The sequence below is a fragment of the Moschus berezovskii genome, chromosome 11 (assembly GCF_049115385.1).
Source record: "Moschus berezovskii isolate FMDL1 chromosome 11, NW_MosBer_1.0, whole genome shotgun sequence".
Taxonomy (NCBI): Eukaryota; Metazoa; Chordata; class Mammalia; order Artiodactyla; family Moschidae; genus Moschus; species Moschus berezovskii.
The window spans coordinates 32,432,943-32,452,469 of record NC_142470.1 but is presented as its reverse complement, the minus strand read 5'-3'; the positions used below and the strand labels follow the sequence as shown (position 1 = coordinate 32,452,469).

Sequence of the window (19,527 nt, the reverse complement as noted above, 5' to 3'; positions counted from 1 at the left end):
CTCCATAAAGGAAGACTAAGGAATGGACAAAACTATTTGAAATTTCATTTGATCATAGATCCTGATCTTGTTTTCTGATTTAGCTTTGTCAGGTTTTGATCCTTGACCCCTGAGTCTATTTCTAAAAGTTTTAGAATACTTAGTGAGGAGGGATGATACTGATGTGGTATTACTGACACCCCAGAAATTCTTCAAAGAACATAGAAACTGGTTTAACAACTGTCCCAAATGAATGCTATCAGGCACCTTAGGGAAGCATTTAACCTAGACGTTTTTCTAAAAGAATGATTCTGAATTGAACTGAACTTAGGAAGCTTTTCGAAACGATATAGCTACATGAACTTCCTCCCAGTTTAGGAAGTTCCTCAGGTGACCCTGATACCCATCAAGCACCCCTCACCTCCCAGTCTCAGTGGTGAGGTTTATCCTGCAAGATCCCACATACTGTTTCACTGAAATGTGTTTTCAATTTTTGACTATGGAAAATAAAATGGTCAACACTCTTTAAAAGCAGTCTGTGAGCTGTCTCTGTCAAAAGCAGCTGAAAAACTAAACTAACAACTTAAGTTTTTAATGCATATTAGGATTTTATACCAGCTGCTGCCTTTAAAAAGTAAGCTAAAGGCAGGAAAAAAGACAGATGGAGGACCAATTTTCTTGCCTAAATATCAGATATGCAGATGATACCACCATTATGGCAGAAAGTGAAGAACTAAAGAGCCTCTTGATGGAAGTGAAAGAGAAGAGTGAAAAAGTTGGCTTAAAGCTCAACATACAGAAAACTAAGATCATGGCATCTGTTCCCATCACTTCATGGCAAATAGATGGGGAAACAGTAGAAACAGTGGCCGACTTTATTTTTGGGGGCTCCAAAATCACTGCAGATGGTGACTGTAGCCATGAAATTAAAAGATGCTTACTCCTTGGAAGGAAAATTATGACCAACCTAGACAGCATATTAAAAAGCAGAGACATTACTTTGTCAACAAAGGTCCATCCAGTCAAGGATACGGTTTTTCCAGTGGTTATGTGAGAGTTGGACTATAAAGAAAGCTGTGCACTGAAGAATTGATGCTTTTGAACTGAGGTGTTGGAGAAGACTCTTGAGAGTCCCTGGGATTGCAAGACGATCCAACCAGCCCATTCTAAAGGAAATCAGTCCTGGGTGTTCATTGGAAGGACTGACGTGGAAGCTGAAACTCCAATATTTTGGCCACCTGATGCGAAGAGCTGACTCATTTGAAAAGACCTTGATGTCGGGAAAGATTGAGGGCAGGAGGAGAATGGGACAACAGAGGATGAGATGGTTAGATGGCATCACTGACTCAATGGACATGAGTTTGGGTAAACTCCAGGAGTTGGTAATGGACAGGGAGGCCTGGCGTGCTGCGGTTCATGGAGTAGGATACGACTGAGTGCCTGAACTGAACTGATAGAGGTTTTACATTTTAAAAGTTTTACAGAAAATCAAGGATACAGTGGCATAAGATTATGCCACCAAAGAACTATTAGTGATAGTTCTTTACACTATCCCTAGTGGAAAGGCAGCAAGGAAACTGCAAAGGCTATTTACATCTCTCTCCATTCTTAGTAGACCAGCAGTTCTCCAACTTGATGTATTTAAGCATCACTTTCAGAGCTTGTTTAAAATACCTGGGCCCTCACCTGAGATTTTAATTCAGTAGGTCAACATCTTTAACAGGTGATTCCCATGTAACTATTTCATGGACCACGTTTTTCTTACCAGGTTAGATACTGCTGAACACACATATAAGAAAAAGATGCGCTCAGTTCATAAATGCCATTTGGCAAGTTGTCCAGAATCTCCGTAACACTAGAGTCAGAGTCATGTGAATTCTGGGCAATTTAACTCTAAGAAAAAAGTCATTTCTATTGAGAATTTTTTTTTTTTCTTAAAAAAGTAGAAGAAAAGGACATTAAGACATGACTAATGGAGAAGAGGTGTTGAATTGTATTTTTTTACATTTCTCTCTAAATTGTTCCACTTCATATGTTAATGATTACTTATTACACTTTAATCAATCTATTTTATAGAGAATTCCAATGGTTTAGAAACACATGCTTTAAACCATGGCTCAATCACATATATGGGAAGCCTAGGCATTTGGACAATGAGACAATAATCTAGACCTGCTTTGCCTTGGTTATAATGTATACAAATTATAGGCAAGTAAAATTAAAAGTCTTTTAAGTAAGCCTTGGAAGGTTTAACCTATAAAGTTAAGGTAAAAATCAAACAGAAGAAAATCATATACCTCAGCACTTGAGGGAGTAAGTGGAGGCAGTGCTCTGAATCTCCTACTTTCACAAAAGTCAAGTGCTATAGATAGAGGGAGTCACAAAGTTTGCAACCAGTGGATGGCAACAGTTGCTTTCTGTAATTGTTTCCAAACTCAACTGTACTTCAGGATTGCCTGGGGAACTTCTTGGTCATATCCATTGAAACACCATCTTTGGGGATGGTAAAAGTAAGAGGCCCACTGAAGAACCATTAGTCTGTACAAAGCTGTTCCAAAAGTAGACAGACTAGTAAGATTCATACAGATGGCTTTCTGAAAAAAAAAAAAATCAACCTGCTTCCTTCACATACCATTAGGAAGCAGCTGACCTAAAACGTAATGGATGAGAAATCATTTGTAAACTGAAGAAACCTAATATAACGGGAAAATGTTAAAATTAAGAAAAGTGGTGGAATAATGAAAAATATTTTTTAAATTGTTTTTCAGAAATAGTCATACAAAGAGTTTCTTCCCAGAGAAATTATTTACTTAGAGATCAGAGAATAAATTACAATGGGAAAGGTATATTAGGCTCCCATAATTTCATGACAATATTTTAAATATATCAAAACTCCCTATCTTTGAATCTTTATAAATTTTCTGGCCTTAACTCTCAGCTAATTTTCCCTATCTTTCCTAAAATACTGTTAAGATCCTTAAGGGTGGGAATATGCTTGTTTCATATTCCCATAGTATTTACTATGACATAGCAGTTGTTCAATTATTAATAATTTCATATGACATAATTTTAACTTGAAACTCCCATATGAGTCAGGAGATCAGTTCAGTTCAGTTCAGTTGCTCAGTCGTGTCCGACTCTTTGCAACCCCATGAATCACAGCACGCCAGGCCTCCCTGTCCATCACCAACTCCCGGAGTTCACTCAAACTCATGTCCATTGAGTCAGTGATGTCATCCAGCCATCTCATTCTCTGTCATCCCCGTCTCCTCCCACCCCCAATCCCTCCTAGCATCAGAGTCTTTTCCAGTGAGTCAACTCGTCGCGTGAGGTGGCCAAAGTATTGGAGTTTCAGCTTTGGCATCAGTCCTTCCAATGAACACCCAGGATTGATCTCCTTTAGGTACTGTAACGGTCATGAAATACAGATCTACATGCATGATATAGATCTGTACTATCTAAAAGCCCTCTGACATGCCTGTTCTGCTGGGAGTGATTTTCTAAAAGCCAGACAAAAATAGCACTTCCTCTCTAAAGCCATCCCTGATTCTCAAGTCAGAATTAATTTTTTTCTTCTTTGGTTTTATCTTTATTATTATCGCACAGGCCACATAGATCTTTAAAACAGTCATATATCCTCCCAATACAATAGATTTTGAGCTCCTGGAAGCCAAAACCCTGCTTTACCATCCTTGTATCCCTGGCACCTTACATAGTGTTCTATGTATGTGAAGAAATCGATATATGTCTGCTGAATGAATGAATGAATGAGTGAGTGACCACCACATGATACCCTGTTCTTTAAAATGTGCATCCCAAAATTCAGTATCCACTCATGAATTACTTTGCTTACCCATTTCTTCCTTTCCTAAAACTGATTATTGCAAAAACTAATTTGCAATACTTGATAAGAAAATACTTATCAACCCATAGATTGTATATATGTTGCTGCTGCTGCTGCTGCTAAGTCGCTTCAGTCGTGTCCGACTCTGTGCGACCCCACAGACGGAAGCCCACCAGGCTCCCCCGTCCCTGGGATTCTCCAGGCAAGAACAGTGGAGTGGGTTGCCATTTCCTTCTACTCAATATTAATAAAGATAAAGTTTAATGAAAATAGCTGAGAGAAAAAAACCTTACCTTCTTGAAATAGTTGTCTGGCATAAGATGGCTCTCTGCCTTGAGGTTGGAAAAAAGCATAAATGCACTTTCTCACTAAATCTTCCCAGCCAGTTCTGCCAGCAGCTCTCAGGGAACTAGTATCAATAGAGATGATTTTACCTATACAAAGAATGAAAGCTTACATGTATGACAGCCTCCGGATATGTCATTCACATTTCAAGACTATCAATTGCATTTAAAAATATTCTGCTGCCTCTCAAGTGCTTAATGGACAAATGCACTAAAAAGCACTATTAATTTTTATTACATACAGTAACAGAGTATATCAGTGACATGAAAATACAAAATTGTTTTGGCCTTGGAGTGTGTTGTATCATATCATAAAATTCAATACCAAGCACGTATTAAAGTCATACCATAAAGACCCAAAGCTATGGATACTAATGTAGGTCAAACTTTTCTGGGTTGCTCTTTGGATCCCGCTATCTATATACTAATGACTTATTGCGGATGGAGAGGCAGAGATGAACTATATTATTTTGGTTTAAATTAATTTCCAGTAATTAGGTGAAGAGACTATGAGAAAGTAAGCAAGTCTTTCCTTTTCTACCTCCTCTTGAGCTGTAGACAATATTACACTTGAGAGTAAACAAAGACTGAAGACATAAAAAAGTTAAATCAGAAAAAGATAAGTGAGAACATTAAGATCTGCTAGGCTATCTGCAAACAGAACATATGCTTTATAAAATTTAGTGGTGATTTGATACTGTTATCACATTTAAACAAGTTTCCTGAATGATTATGGAAAAATTAAGGCAAATTATTCCTTAATTGGGGGCCATTTAATCCAGTTGGTGATTTTTCAGATCAGTTTTATTTTCTATAAATCTTGTATTCATATAAGATAATATAGGGGAGATATATACATATATGTGTATGTGTGTTATATTATTAAGGTGAGACCTACAAAGCCTCATCCAATTTCAGAACTTGAATATTACCAAGGTCATCAATATCATTCCATTAAGTGTGTACTCCACACTTGCCACATCCCTCTGTCTTTATATTCTCCTGTCAATCTAGGCTGTTTCCAGTTTTCTGTCATTACAATCAATACTACTATGAATATCTTTCACATTTTCCATAGTGAATGAGGTACATAAGTAGGAATAGAACTGTTGAGTCATAGGTTACATGAATGTTCAATTTTATATTAAACTGTCTCCCACAAACTTTTATAAGCGTTAATCCAACATCCTCTCCATCATTTGGTTCTGTTGGGCTTCTTTATTTTTTATAATTAGCAGGTGAAAAGTGGTTATGGTCTAACTTTTGTATTTCCCTGATTGATAAGGCTGAATGTTTTTCATGTTTATTCACCTCTCAAGTTTCCTCTTCTGTGAACGCCTGGTTGTCTTTTCTTCCTCTTCACATTTTTCACACAATCAACTCAAATCTACTGTACTGTTTGTGCCTCTTTAACTCATCCCTTCTTCACATATTTCTCTTGGTTTGTTTGGAAATAAAATATTTATTAGACCTCTATAAAGTAGGGTCTAGAATCTAATATACCCAAGTGTGTCAGATCAGGTTGTCACCCAAGTCTTGGCATAAATGCAGAAAGAAAATAAATAAAATTTTAAATGAGGGAATTCTTGTTATTTTAGAACAGTTTGGGGACAGCCTGGTGAACACTGTGATTGAAATTATAGATAATTTTGGACTTCCAAAGAGTTTCAGTCACTCAGTTTTTGTCTCATCACCTCAGGGACTAAGAATTGGTTATAGCAGAGAATCCACTGTTATATAATCTTCAAATGCAATAATACTCCTCATATGCAGTGACAAAGGGAGGCCTGTGTGTTTGTGCTTATGTGTTCAAGTTCAGTATTAGGCCACAAGAGATCAAGGAAGTCTATAATTGTGGAACTAGAGGGTAGAAAGTAATTAAATTATCAATAATGGCAACAAATGATCAGTAATGTGATGAGTATCTTAGGAGGGAATTATAAATTGGCTGACTTAGAATACTTCTGCTTGCTAGAGCAAAGTTTAACTAACAAACCAACCAAACCACTGTTCAACATTTCCAGGGAGAAAACTTATTTTTTTTAAGGGACAAGAACCACTTCATGTAGAATTGGAAGTACTGCTAAAATTTAAGGAATTAAATATCTAATACTTTTTATAACTAGTTTATGATTTTTTATCTAAATCAACCCCATGATATAATGCTAATTTTATATTTTAAGAATACTTCATATTATTTTGGTATCTTTATATTTTCTTTATACTTTATATTTTCTCTGGTATTTTTTGTGTCGTAACTGTGTACAGAAATGCCCTTTTAATAGTGCACTGGTGGAAGAAAACACAATATAAAGAAAGAATCCTATTTTAGGGCCTAAAGATATCTGTTCTCAGTAATTAGTTGCCTGATTTTGGAAAAGTCACCATTCCCTCATGTGTAAAATGGACAGGCTGGATTCTATAATCTCTGAGGTTCCCTCTAGATTTATAATTACTTCATCATTCAGAGCTTTTAAATTTTTACAGATTTATTCTAAAATCAGGCATATTAAGATTTTAATGCTGGGTCCTTGGTCAGAAACAAAACTTCCAGTTATATCATTGTTCCTATGGAAAAATACAGTTTTCTTTAAAACAATCTAATTTAGGATTCAGTTTATAGAAATACAAAAGAAGAAAAGCTGAACTATATTGTTCCTAAATTATCCTCATAATTTTTAGGCCTCCCCTGTCTTCCACATTTATTCTGTGGACTATCACCCCTTTCCTCCAGCAGGTTTTTATTCTGCTATCTCTCAAGCCCTCTTTGGTTTTACTGACACAAAAGACCAGCTATAATTTTTTAACAGACCCTATTTTTCCTTCATGCAATAATATTTTTGGTTTTTCAATAAGGGTTTATTAAATTTTTCCAGTGTTGTTCACTGGTAGAAAGTAATGCCTACATGCTAGACTCAAAAAGGGAAAGGAAAGGTATGCAAATTGATCATTACTACACTTAGATGCTGTATATCTAAGCTCCCAGACATTCTCTTCGCTGTATTCTATTGTCTGTGCCAATGTATCCCACCTACTACTCTTCAGTAAAAGCAGTTGGGAGTTTACCTTTAAAAACCAAGAATAAAGCATACAACATAGGAATATTAGATTTCTGGGGCTAAAACAATAAATATTGTAAGAGGATCTTATAAACAATGGCAAAGTAAAAAAGTAAGCGCTCACAAAGAATAAAATTTAGTAGAAATAATTTTTAAAATCTTGGTCTGCTATAAAAACCTATCTGTAGTATCTATCTCTATTTTAAAACCAGAGTGGTGAGTGATACACATACAATTCTCACTGATGAAAGCCTAACAAAGTGACAGAGTGACAAAGTGAAGATAGGATTAAACAATATAGGGGAATTCCCTGGTGGTCCAGTGGTTAAGGCTCCATGCTTCCACTGCAGGGGGTGCAGGCTTGATCACGGGTGGGGGAACTAAGATCCCGAGCATGCCACAAGCCACAGCCAAAAACATTTTTTTAATTAAAAATTAAAAAAATATATTAAACAGCATATGAGAAATTCTTTATATTAAACAAAAGTAACAATTTGTTTTTGCTGAACATCAAATCTGAAGGTCTTTAAAAAGAAGGGCTTATTTCAGGCACTCACTCACTCTGTGGCTGCCTCCTGTCCTCCTTTCAGTTCTAACAGACGTCTCTGTGTTAGAACTTTCTGCAGCTCTGTTTCCTCAATCAGGAGCACTCATTCTGCACCATGACCCTTCCTCAATGCACCTTTCCAACACTCTTACGTGGCACAGTTGGCATCCTTTGGGGCTTAATTGTGTGGTATCAGCTTGACAAGCTTTATGTTAATCAGCTGATTTTTAAAACAGGACCTCCCTATTAGCTTCTCTTATACCACTTACACCTTTTCCATCAAAAAAGTACAAATCTGTATCGTATCATTGCTTTTTGCTCAACCATGTATACCCAGAGCAATCATACAAATGACAGGCACTTTCAGGCATTTGATCAGTATGTGCTAAATCCATTTAAAGGAAAAGAATAAAGGAAAAAAGAAACAGATACATTTATGCACAATATTAAAACCACCCTTTTGTATCTATTTGTAAGCAAATATATTAATATCGACACTGCCAATTTCTTTTCATGAATTTGAAGAAGTAATTTATCATCAACAAATAGAGATATGTGAATAATTATAAAATAATTTCCTCTCCAGCACCTTCCCATAACAATGATGACAGTATCTAAAATGCACAATATCAAGACCACATCTGAAATGTTTTCTGCAGAGGACTAGTGAACAGCAGCTGAACAGCAGAGAAGAGAGGGACACAATTAGTTTTAAGGGGATAGTCACATTCATTAATGCTGAAAGAACATTCTGAACTTTGCAGCTAGTACCTGTAGTATCTTGCTTGGTCATAAAGGATTCTACACCCGTAATAGCTGGAGGCCGAGGTAATCGCCGTGCAATACAAATCAAACATGACTGGAAATCTGCCCAAAACAAGAAGGGGAAATTGAAGGAAAAAAGGACAGAAAGTGGTTCACATCTATTACCTACCATTAACGGTTTTTGTAAAAACAATACATGTTGTAAGATCTGACAAAATACTGGAGTGACTCTGATCTAACAGTATAATATCAGAATTAAAACTGCTTGCAACCAAACACTAGCAGCTCCAGAAAGAGGTCTAGTTGGAATCAATTATCCCTTCCCATGAATGTTCTTAGATAAACTAGAGGAGACAGAAGCATCTCAAGTACTTGGCGGATAACAATTTGAAGAAGTAGTTTTGGCTAGATTCAAGCAACACAGTGGTTTTTAAAATATAAGTTCATAATTTCCTATATCCATTAGGGCTACAAAGATTATTCCTATAACCACTAAGCAGATCACAAACTATCATATGAAAAACAAAAAACATTTAACTGTTTCTGAAGAAGCATTATTTTGCCCTTGACAGAAGACTTTTACGTTCTTAGGACCTGTAATTTTCTTGAATGTCCCACTTCCATTTTTGTGAGAGGCTGCATACAGTGTCACACAGCTAAACATGAATTTGAATCATGTAAGACAGGCCTGCATGTATATTCTGTAAAAAGTCCCAAGCTGACTGCTGTACCCTTTCCCTGGTAGGACCCACTACAGACAAGCCTTTTTGCATCTGACTGACTTCTCCACAGCTTCCTTCCCTGTTCCTTACTCCACCAATTTGTGGTGTTCTTAACTTAGTTCAGTTTAAGCATGCATGGAAAACTCATCCACTGAAACGTATTTAACTAATACCATGTTCATACCCTGTTCCTATTAGAGCTTCAGCTGTGTTTTCATCTGCTCATAAGCTTTCTCCTTATAAATTACCTTGTATGGCCTCAAAAGTGCTAGCTCTATTCTCCAGTGTTCCATATACGCTAAGCTTGAAACTTTCTAAAAATCAGAGCTGTTCAACAGCCTGCTGCATCTGGTACATTTCCAACTGGCAGCAGTGAGTTACAGCTCTTATTTCTAGGCAGCAAGTTGGTTTGAATGTGACATTTTAGTGGGAATGTCAGCTACAACTGAGAATTTGGGGGTATTTTAAAGGGGGGTAGTTCTAGATGTTAACAATTTTTTTCTTAAGTATTAAGAAATATATTAGCAAATTGAAGAACCACTAAGATATATAATATAGTAACCAAAAATATTATCTGAAGAAGGCAGTTTATAATCAATTTCCTTTCTGTTTCTAAAACCATGGGGAAAGCGATCGAACACCTTAAAACCACCCTCTGTTTTACCTTCTCCATCCTCCTGAATCGATTTCGGCTGTGACACAGTGAAACACTGCATCACTTCATACCGCTGGCAAGCTTCCTGGTTCTCAGGGCCAGGCTCATCTGGACGGTGAATTAGCATCCTGCAGTTAAAGGTATGGCTGTTTCGGCGTGTTGCTTCTTGAGGCCAAGGAACTCCATTCACTGTGAAAGAAAAACTGATTATATGCCTGTGAAGGAGATGAAAAGGTACAAACTCTGAATATACAAATGACATACCTTTACTCATCTGCTTAATTAGACACTCAGATTAAAAGACAGACCCCTTCAGATCTAACATTATCCTGAGGCAAAAAGAGACTTACCTTCCTTTGCAAATCTAATCCTTTTACCAATTAGAGAAATGTAAAATTTGCAAGAAACTGTATAGGATTTCCTCCCTCAAAGATAAGGCCTTACAAATACCCTAATTCATTAACAGACAAAGACAAAATTAAAAATTAATAGCTTCAAGCTTTTTGCTCAGAATTTTATAACAGTTAGTTAATAAGCTTTTCCACTTGCTTCCTGCTATACTCTGGCATTGAAAAAAAAAAAAAGATTGACAATCATAGGTCTTACTAAGCAAGAATTTTAACCTGGAAGGCATGGATGCTTAAGGGATGGCTTGAGAGTATGTTGTATGTTCCTCCTTCTGGTTGGAGGAATCAAAGTTTTTCAAATGTGCCTGTCACTCAAAAAAAATATTTAGAATAGACAGAGACCAACCTTGGTTTTTAAATCATTTTTTCTTGCTCTTTATTTTATTTGCACAATCTGCATGCTACAATGCCTTAAATATAGCAGATAATCATTTTACTTCATTAAAATGATTGCTAAAACAGAAATGTTACTGGATTCAGTGTAAGAAAACTGAATTCCATTGTAGAGCAGATATTTAAACATGTCAAGTGAGAATCACTGTGTAGCGAGTCACTACTTTCCAGTTACAATATTATATTCAAGCCATGGTGACAGACAGGGTTTTTCAGGCTGTTCTCTCACCATTCCCAACAGTTTTCTTACCATAGCCTTGCTGTTGATTCTCCTTCCTTTTTACTGTCTCATCACTCTACAACAGTTAGAGGAAATCACAGAAATAAACCTATACTGCAGTAAGGAGTCTTGGTTCTTCGAACTAGCTGTGAGGTTTGGGTTAATAACTTAATCTTTGCCTCATGTTTAAAATAAAAGAATCCACTATATTATCTCTCAAGTCACTCACACTCCACATTAAAACCCCTTGATAACTCAAGTATCAAACTAGTGATTTTAATAGTAACAATCATTTCAGGCTTCCAGTAAACACATACTATCTTTTCAAAAAAGAAATAACACTTCCATTTCATCAAGTGAACAACACAGAAAATAAAGAGCTATGGATAACATTTTATTTTCATGTTTGATTTAGTTATACAGGATTTCTAGCCAAGACTCTCCCCCCAACTTCTGGAGCGCCTACAGGTTAAGGAGCAGGTACATGGCTTACTGAATAGAACCAAGGCTGGAAGTCAGCCCTATCTAACCTCTCAGCTAGCCTCCTCTGGCAGTGAACAGCCCATCCAACCACTGCATGGAACTCCAACCATGCTTGGAACTCCTGAGTTGAAACCACTTACATCAAAAAATGTTCATTTTAATAAGTATGTAATATGAACAGTATTCCCTCCTCCCTCCTTCCTCTTTTCTCTGAGCAAGGTGGTAGGATAAATTACATACATTTGTCTCTTCCTTAGACATAATTAAAATTCAAAACAAAAAGAATTTCAAGCAGAAGCTTCTTGTGGCAAGACGACTAACTGTTCTGCTTCCTAACTCTGTCACAGAATTATGGCAAAATCTAGAGGAAGAGGATAAAAGGAATGTTCTCTATCAGCAATTTGATGATGTTCCTCCTTCATATTTAATCTCAGGCTGAAATTAAATTTTAAAATATTTAAAATATATATGACATAGAATAATACCATATATTACAAACACAATAATAATTATACTCTATTGAGGGGAAGCTATAGAGAGCGCATATTCTTTTTAAAAAAACACATTCCTTTTACCTAGTGATTTTGGTAGCAGATTCTTCACAAATTCTGCATGATCACCCACATGCAATATGCTGTAGACACTAGTATTCATTAATTCCTCCTGATTGTAACCCAAGTAGCTGGTCACATTTTCTGACACAAATACAATCCTCCCTTCACAGTTCACAACAAAGAAAAATCCATCCAAAGCCTGTAAAGAAAAAAAAAAAAGGAGTAAGAGGTCGTGAGGTTAAAAAGAGAAGAAAAATACTCAAATATGTTTCTCTATTGAAAAAGATATTAGAAATATTTGTCAAGTTTAAAAAAAAGGGTACTGAATAGAAGATTTAATATTGCATGTTCTCTGTGGAGGGAACAGGATTTTAAAACAGACTGTACACTTATGTTTCATGTAGGCATGAATGAATATGTCAAACTTCTTCCTCAGAAAGAAATTTTATGGCAGTAATGTGAAGTAAGTGACTGACCCATTCAGTCATAAACATCTCTAAACTGTGGGTTAAGACCTGGTGTCTACCCTCAAGGAACTTGTGGTACAGTGGAAAGACATAAGCCCAATAAAATGCCAGTGAGAAATGCAGTATGAAAGACAAACACAGACTATTCTGTGAGTATAAAGAAGGATGCTTATTTGGGGTCAAGGTGGGAGGCAGAGGAAGGCTCCTTACAAGCCCTGAGCTGAGTTAGAAAAGGCACAGTGGAGGAAAGGAAGAGGAATGAGGGAAGAACATTCTAGGCAGAGGAGAGAGCATGGCACATAATGGAACAGAAAAGCAGTTTGGAGCTGCTGGAGCACGGCACAAGACAGGCAGTGAGTCTGGAGAGGCGGACAGGAGTCAAGTCACAGAGGGCTTTCTATGCATGGAGATGGAGCCCAGGAGCTCCAAAAGATGTACATGCCCCAAGGGGAACATAATATCCACAGAGGTGTGGCAAAAAAGTCAGAATCTCTATGTATAGAAAAATCTAAAACAGAAGGAAGAAATTATGCTTTATTAACATATCGACACCCTGGTGCCTCACTCTGTCCGTATCAATATCTGAGAGAGGATCCAGAATGGAGATGATGACAGTGGTACCTTATTTATAATGCTTCTGCTGATTGCAACATGTTGCAGTTTACTTGTTAAAAGCAACAAGAACAAGTCCTTTAAAAAGCAGAATATTTACAGAATTTTGTAACAAGACGTAACCACCCTTGGTATTACACATGATTTGCTGGTTGCTTGTGGCAAAAGACTTAACAAAGCTGTCTAATAATGTTGATGAGCTAGTCATTTTTCTTTTTTTAAAAAAGGGAAGTGTCCCAAGTTTGCTGACCTTTTCTATGATGATGCGTGATAATGATAATGTCTACCCAGCAGGTATTTTCCAAATAATATACACACTTAATTTTGTTCCTTCAGGGTAAAGATGAAATTTTAACAATGAAAATAAACTGCTTTCAAAATGACATGTTATAGAGACAGTATGTGAAAATGGATGTTTTGAAATGTTACCACAGTTATCATTTTGTTGCTGAAAATGATGTAAATCACTTATAAAAATTATCTTCTCAGTTTAAACATTTAGAAACAAAACCTTTTCACTGCTCAAGTCTTCCAGGTTTGGTGGGCTTTAAAAACACATTTTTTAAAAAAGGAGAAGGCAACACCTTCTGATTAGTTTGGAGAATCACTATCTGAGATTTTTAAAAAATGGAATTTAGGGAATTCCTTGCTGGTCCAGTGGTTAGGACTCAGCACTTTCACTGCTGGGGCGTGGGTTCAAGCCTCACCAAAGATGCCTCAAGCTGCATAGTGTGGCCAAAAAAAAAAAAAGACGAAATTCGAAGAAAAACTTATGGTGGTAGGTAGAATTTCAAAATGAGTAACGTGACTCAGAAACTCATCCAATGATACATTTTTCCATTTGTATCTACCTCATTTTTATGAGGTGTCTTGAATTTTCAGGTGATTATTTAAGCCAAATACTGAAATAAACCGAACTTGAAACTACATCTTAAAATCACTGCATTCCAAAGCATTCAATCAAGATTTTAAAAAATAATGAAGCACAGCATTGTTCTCATGAAAAATACTGCTAATATCTTCTTTAACAAGAACAAAAAGAAATAAAACTATTTTTATTCCACCTGACTGTTGTGACTATTTTTCACTTAGTTCATAATGCAAAGAGGAAAGGGATGTGATTAATAATCTAAAAATCTCAACACTAGACAAACCTTTCACTAATCTATTTTGGATTTAGATGAGCACAAGAAGGCACTCTCATATCCAATTGTTTTCTTAAAGTCAGAGTAGCTATAGATTAGATCAGAGTAGATCATAACAGGTGATCAATATATGTATTTTTTCTTAAAGTTTATGTGAAAATAGAGATAACTGAAATACAAACGTATCATTTTCTTGGAAGAGCTAAAAGATTTTTTAAAATGTTCACAGCTATTAACTGAATCAGTGTAAATACAATTTAACTTTTATTTTTTTTCTTTTTGGCCTCTTAAAAGAGTTTAATAAAAAAACAATTTGGGCTTCCCAGGAGGCACAGTGATAAAGAACCTGCTTGCCAATGCAGGAAGTGTAGAAGATGTGGGTTCAATACCTGGGTCAAAGGGACCGAAGAAAGATCCCCTGGAGGAGGAAATGCCAACCCACTCCAGAATTCTTGCCTGAAAAATTCCATGGAGAGAGAAGCCTGGCAGCCTATGGTCCAAGAGGTCACAAAGAATCGGACACGACTGAGCACACACGCATGCACAGGTACAACAAAGTATCTCAGAGCAAGAAACAGGATTGATAAAGAAAGCAGGCAAGTAAAAAACCTTGGCTATTTCATGGCAAATCATTTCCAAGGGACACACTACCCAGCTTCCAAATCACCACCTTATTTTTCTGTCTAGCTTTCAGGGTGTCCTTCTAGGACACTACCTACCTACCGACCCTGTCTAATTTCAAAGTCAGTAAGCTTCTCCCTTGCTTTTTTCACTCTCCAGATCTATCTCTAGGTCTGGAAGTTACTACCCTTTGTCTTCAGCGGGGCTGGGAGAGACTGAGACCCACTTTTGGGCTCATCTCTGCCCATTGTGTTGACTGGCCAGTCGTGGGCACAGAGGTGGTGTGTGCAGACAAACCTCAAGCACTAGCAAGGTCCAGAGAGATTCACCTGGACTACACAGTGCAATTATTTTTAAGGCATTTGTGAAACCCAAAGGACTTTTAAAAGCTCTCCTTCCTTGCAATAGGTCTGTAGTCCTTGCAGGCTCCTGTTTTCACACTTTCTGGGACTTCTCCAGGCTATCCCATTGACTGCACCTGACCTCACTGCCAGCTGGGAAGTTATTCTAGTAGCTGGCCTCTGGAATATTCAGTTGGTCAGCCTTACAGGGAATACAGAACTTTCACCAGGTCCCTGCTTGGCCTCGGTTACATGGACTCGTTTCCTCTAAGAAGTCTGGAGCATCATGTTTCTTTTGAGCTTCCCCAGAAAAGACTGGCTTGGAAACAGGTCGACAAAGGCTACCCCATGGCTGCAGAGATGTCCTGCTGACCTTCTCCTGAGATGCAGACAGCCTATCCTGGGCTGGATATGTGTATTTTTTTTTCATTGTTTTCTAAATTAAAATAAAATATATACTTGAAATTTTAAAAAATATGACAATTAAGTAGATAGTATAAGATCTGCCAAAATCCTATTCCCAAGAGATTGGTAACATTTCAAGGAATCCTTTGAAACTATTCCTATGAAAATATAAACATTTTTAATTTCTAAAAGTGTATCTAATTAATATAACCTGCTAATTCTTCTTCTTATTCTATAAGCTTCCTTCATGTGTTGTGCATATAATTACTTTCCAAGTACGCTGCTGGGAAGGAATCTTCCTATTTCTCCAAGTTCTCACAGCTTGGATGACACTGAGCTACATACAGGGGATGATAACAAATGCCACTCCATTCAGTATAGCATCATCAGTTGGAAGAGTTTTTTTTCTCTTCCCAGGATATCAGCCTTTGAAGAGGACCACCCTGTGTCTCAACGCAAGGTTCGCACTGGCCAGGGCTTCTCACAGGGCCCTCACTTTAAATGATTACACAAGCTTCCCTGAGTATCACTAAGTGTCAGTCACTGGACAAAGTTCTGGGAATAAAACACACATTCTCAACAATTTTATAGTCTCTGAGGGAAAAAGACAAGTACACATAGTCACAGTGTAGTACAATAGAGGCGTTGACAAAGGTTACGGGCAGATTCCAAATGGGCAAAGGAATGGTTGTTGTGGGTAAAGTTTCCTGGGAGGAGGCTCAATGACACCTGAGCCAAGGCCTGAAGGACACAGAGCAAACATTCAAACAGAGGAAACGGCTCAGAGGTTAAAAAAAAAAAAATCACCTTGTACACACTTGTCATATTTGTGTTATACCTAACAATAAAAAGTTATTTTTTTTTTAAGCTTCCAAGTAAAGCACCATTACCCCCCCAACACACACACACCAAAAGCCATGGGGATTATTTTGAAAGTAGTGTTTCTAAGCAGGAGAGTGACATGATCTGCTTTAACAAAGATCCTTCTGGCAGTGGGTGTAGTATGTGGACTGGAAGTAGGCAGACAAACTGCACAAACTGCAATGCTATTGTGATACTCCAGGTCAAATGCAAGCCTGGATCAAGGCAATGGCAATGGAAGTGACAGAAGATAAATCTACAGATGCAGAACAAACAGCATCTGGGGACCTCTAGCAGCTGTGGAAATAAGCACAAGGGGTGATCCTTCATTAATGACTTCAGGGTTCTGGTAGATATGTGCCTTTCCTAGACAAAGGGGACTCAAGGGGGGAAAAAACCAAGTTTTTAATTTTTTGACTTTTTTTAAAAATAGGAGATATGGGGATCGATTATAAACTTAGCTTTAGGAATGTCATGTTTTGAAATGACTGAGGAACTTTCTGATGGAGATGCTGAAAAGGCAATAAGATATAATGAAAGGGAAGCTGTCAAAAGAGAACTGGGCTAAAGATATACCTGTGTGACTTACAGGTACATATCGTATCATTTGGTTTTTGCTTATTTGTTCTTAACTTTAATTACCTTTTCCCCTTTCACAGAATGTATGATTTCCTTTGAGAAGTTACTTCTTCCCCATTTAGTAAAGTCTCATGGGATTCTTAATCAGGCCATTGGGAAACTTCCTCCCTAAATGTGAACCTTGAGAAGAATTACAATCAGAATGTACATGGCTGGAACACATTCATTCTGGCAGCAGGGCACTGTCCAGAGGGGTCTTTCAAAGAGACCATTTGTATAGTTTCTGCTTTCTAGCCTCCTTAAGATGCCTTGATGATTTAGTTGCTAGGTTGTGTCCAAATCTTCTGTGAACACATTAGACTGTAGTTCACCAGGCTCCTCTGACCATGGGGTTTTCCAGGCAAGAATACTATAGTGGGATGCCATTTCCTTCTCTAGGGGAATCTTCCCAACCGAGGGATTGAACCCGGGTCTCTTGCACGGCATGTGGAGTCTTTACCAACTGAGGTACCAAGGAAGACCAAGATGCCTTGGTTTCACCTTATTTCTAAGCATGGTTCTGTGTATCGAAATAGCAACCCAATGAATCACATTTGGTTAAGTGAAAGTTGCTTAGTCGTGCTGGACTCTTTGCAACCCCCTTGGACTATGCAGTCCATGGAATTCTCCAGGCCAGAATCCTGGAGTGCGTAGCCTTTCCCTTCTCAAGGGGATATTCCCAACCCAGGGATCGAACCCAGGTCTCCCGCATTGCAGGCAGATTCTTTACCAGCTGAGCTATGAGGAAAGCCCACATTTGCTTAACTTAGTCAGAATTGGCGTCTGCTGTTTCAAATCAGAAAGCCCTCATTGGTATTTTAACAGACACACACACATACAAAAACATCATATAGACAAAGATACAGATGTTGATAAAATGGTCCAGGAAATGTGCACAGAATAAAAAACAAAAGGAAAAGAGCCAAAAGAACCTGGGGGAAGCTAACATTGAAGAGGCAGATCAAGAAAGAGGGTCAAAGCTATGGTTTTTCCAGTAGTCATGTATGGATGTGAGAGTTGGACCATAAAGAAAACTGAGCTTTTGAACTGTGGTGTTGGAGAAGACTCTTGAGAGTCCCTTGGACTGCAAGGAGATCAAACCAGTCCATCCTAAAGGAGATCAGTCCTGAATACTCATTGGAAGGACTTATGCTGAAGCTGAAACTCCAATACTTTGGCCACCTGATATGACAAACTGATTCATAAGAAAAGACCCTGATGCTGGGAAAGATTGAAGGCAGGAGGAGAAGGGGACGACAGAGAATGAGATGGCTGGATGGCATCACCGACTCAATGGACATGAGTTTGAGCAAGCTCTGGCAGTTGGTAATGGACAGGGAAGCCTGGCATGCTGCAGCCCATGGGGTCGCGAAGAGTCAGACACGACTGAGTGACTGAATTGAACTGAACTACAAGAAAAAGAAACCTGAGAAAATAAGGCTGAGCAGCCAGAGAGAAAAAGAGATGGTTTTATAAAAGAGGATTATGAAGAAGTTTTATAAAAGAGGGAATGCTGAGAATATTCTCAAATTAGTGGTGTTGGTAGAGGGAATTCTATTTACTATAAAAACAGAGGATTAGTTTGGGTAATAGGAAAAAATGTATAAAGGAGTTAGAAAAGTAAGAGACCTATACAAGTCTGAGTTGTTAGCAAGACTTCACCAGAAAGAAGGACCTTGAGGTGGGACAGGAAAGAAGAATTTATATTATATATATAAATACATGTATGATTTAAATATACATATTTATAGCTATGTACATGTATGTACATAATAAATATAGATATATAAAAAATAAAATTAGGCCGAGAGATAGAAAAGCCTAATTTGTGGGGAATAAGTGTATATATACACACGTTTGTTTTTAAACATTCATGCATGGCAGGGAGCACTTAAGGTGACGAACCTGCTTGGAAACAAAACATTTGTGTTGAGAACGGAGGGAATAAAGATTAGATGTGAAAATTATACAGCAACTACAAAGTAATTCAAGATTAAAAGTTCTTCATTTTAAAAAGTGTGACAGAGAGTTGTTAAAATAGTAAGTTCCCTTACAATGGTCACATAAATCGTTTAAAAATTCTTAGTCAGAAAACATCTACTATAACAAAGCGAGGCATCCCTTATTCGAAGTAAAATCCCACAGCAGAACTGGACTTCCCTGGTGGCTCAGGTGGTAAAGAATCCGCCTGCAATCTGGGAGACCTGGGTTCGATCCCTGGGTTGGGAAGATCCCCTGGAGGAGGGAATGGCAACCCACTCCAGTATTCTTGCCTGGAGAATCCCCATGGACAGAGAAGCCTGGCGGGCTACAGTCCATGGAGTTGCAACTAAGCAACTAAGCACACAGCACAGTACAATTAGCACTAGCTAGCTAAATAATTCCAAAAGTTTTATTTCCCCAACTAGTCCTAACTACCATAAAAAAACAGCAAAGACAGTTTTCTTTAGTTTTCCACGTGACCATTAGAATGCCTTTATGAAAA

General features: G+C 37.6%; 1 protein-coding gene across 11 annotated transcripts in view; it reads right to left on the bottom strand.

The window, feature by feature from the left end:
• Positions 1 to 19,527, bottom strand: part of NCOA1 (nuclear receptor coactivator 1) — a 216,191-nt gene that overhangs the window by 61,051 nt on the left and 135,613 nt on the right. For all 11 annotated transcript variants that reach the window (XM_088841224.1, XM_055399631.2, XM_055399630.2 and 8 more), the window contains 4 exons: positions 11,994 to 12,171; positions 9,925 to 10,104; positions 8,545 to 8,640; positions 4,117 to 4,257 (listed from right to left, as the gene is read on the bottom strand). In XM_088841224.1, the coding sequence (XP_088697350.1) occupies positions 4,117 to 4,257; positions 8,545 to 8,640; positions 9,925 to 10,104; positions 11,994 to 12,171 (595 nt within the window). The remainder of the gene's footprint in view (positions 1 to 4,116; positions 4,258 to 8,544; positions 8,641 to 9,924; positions 10,105 to 11,993; positions 12,172 to 19,527) is intronic.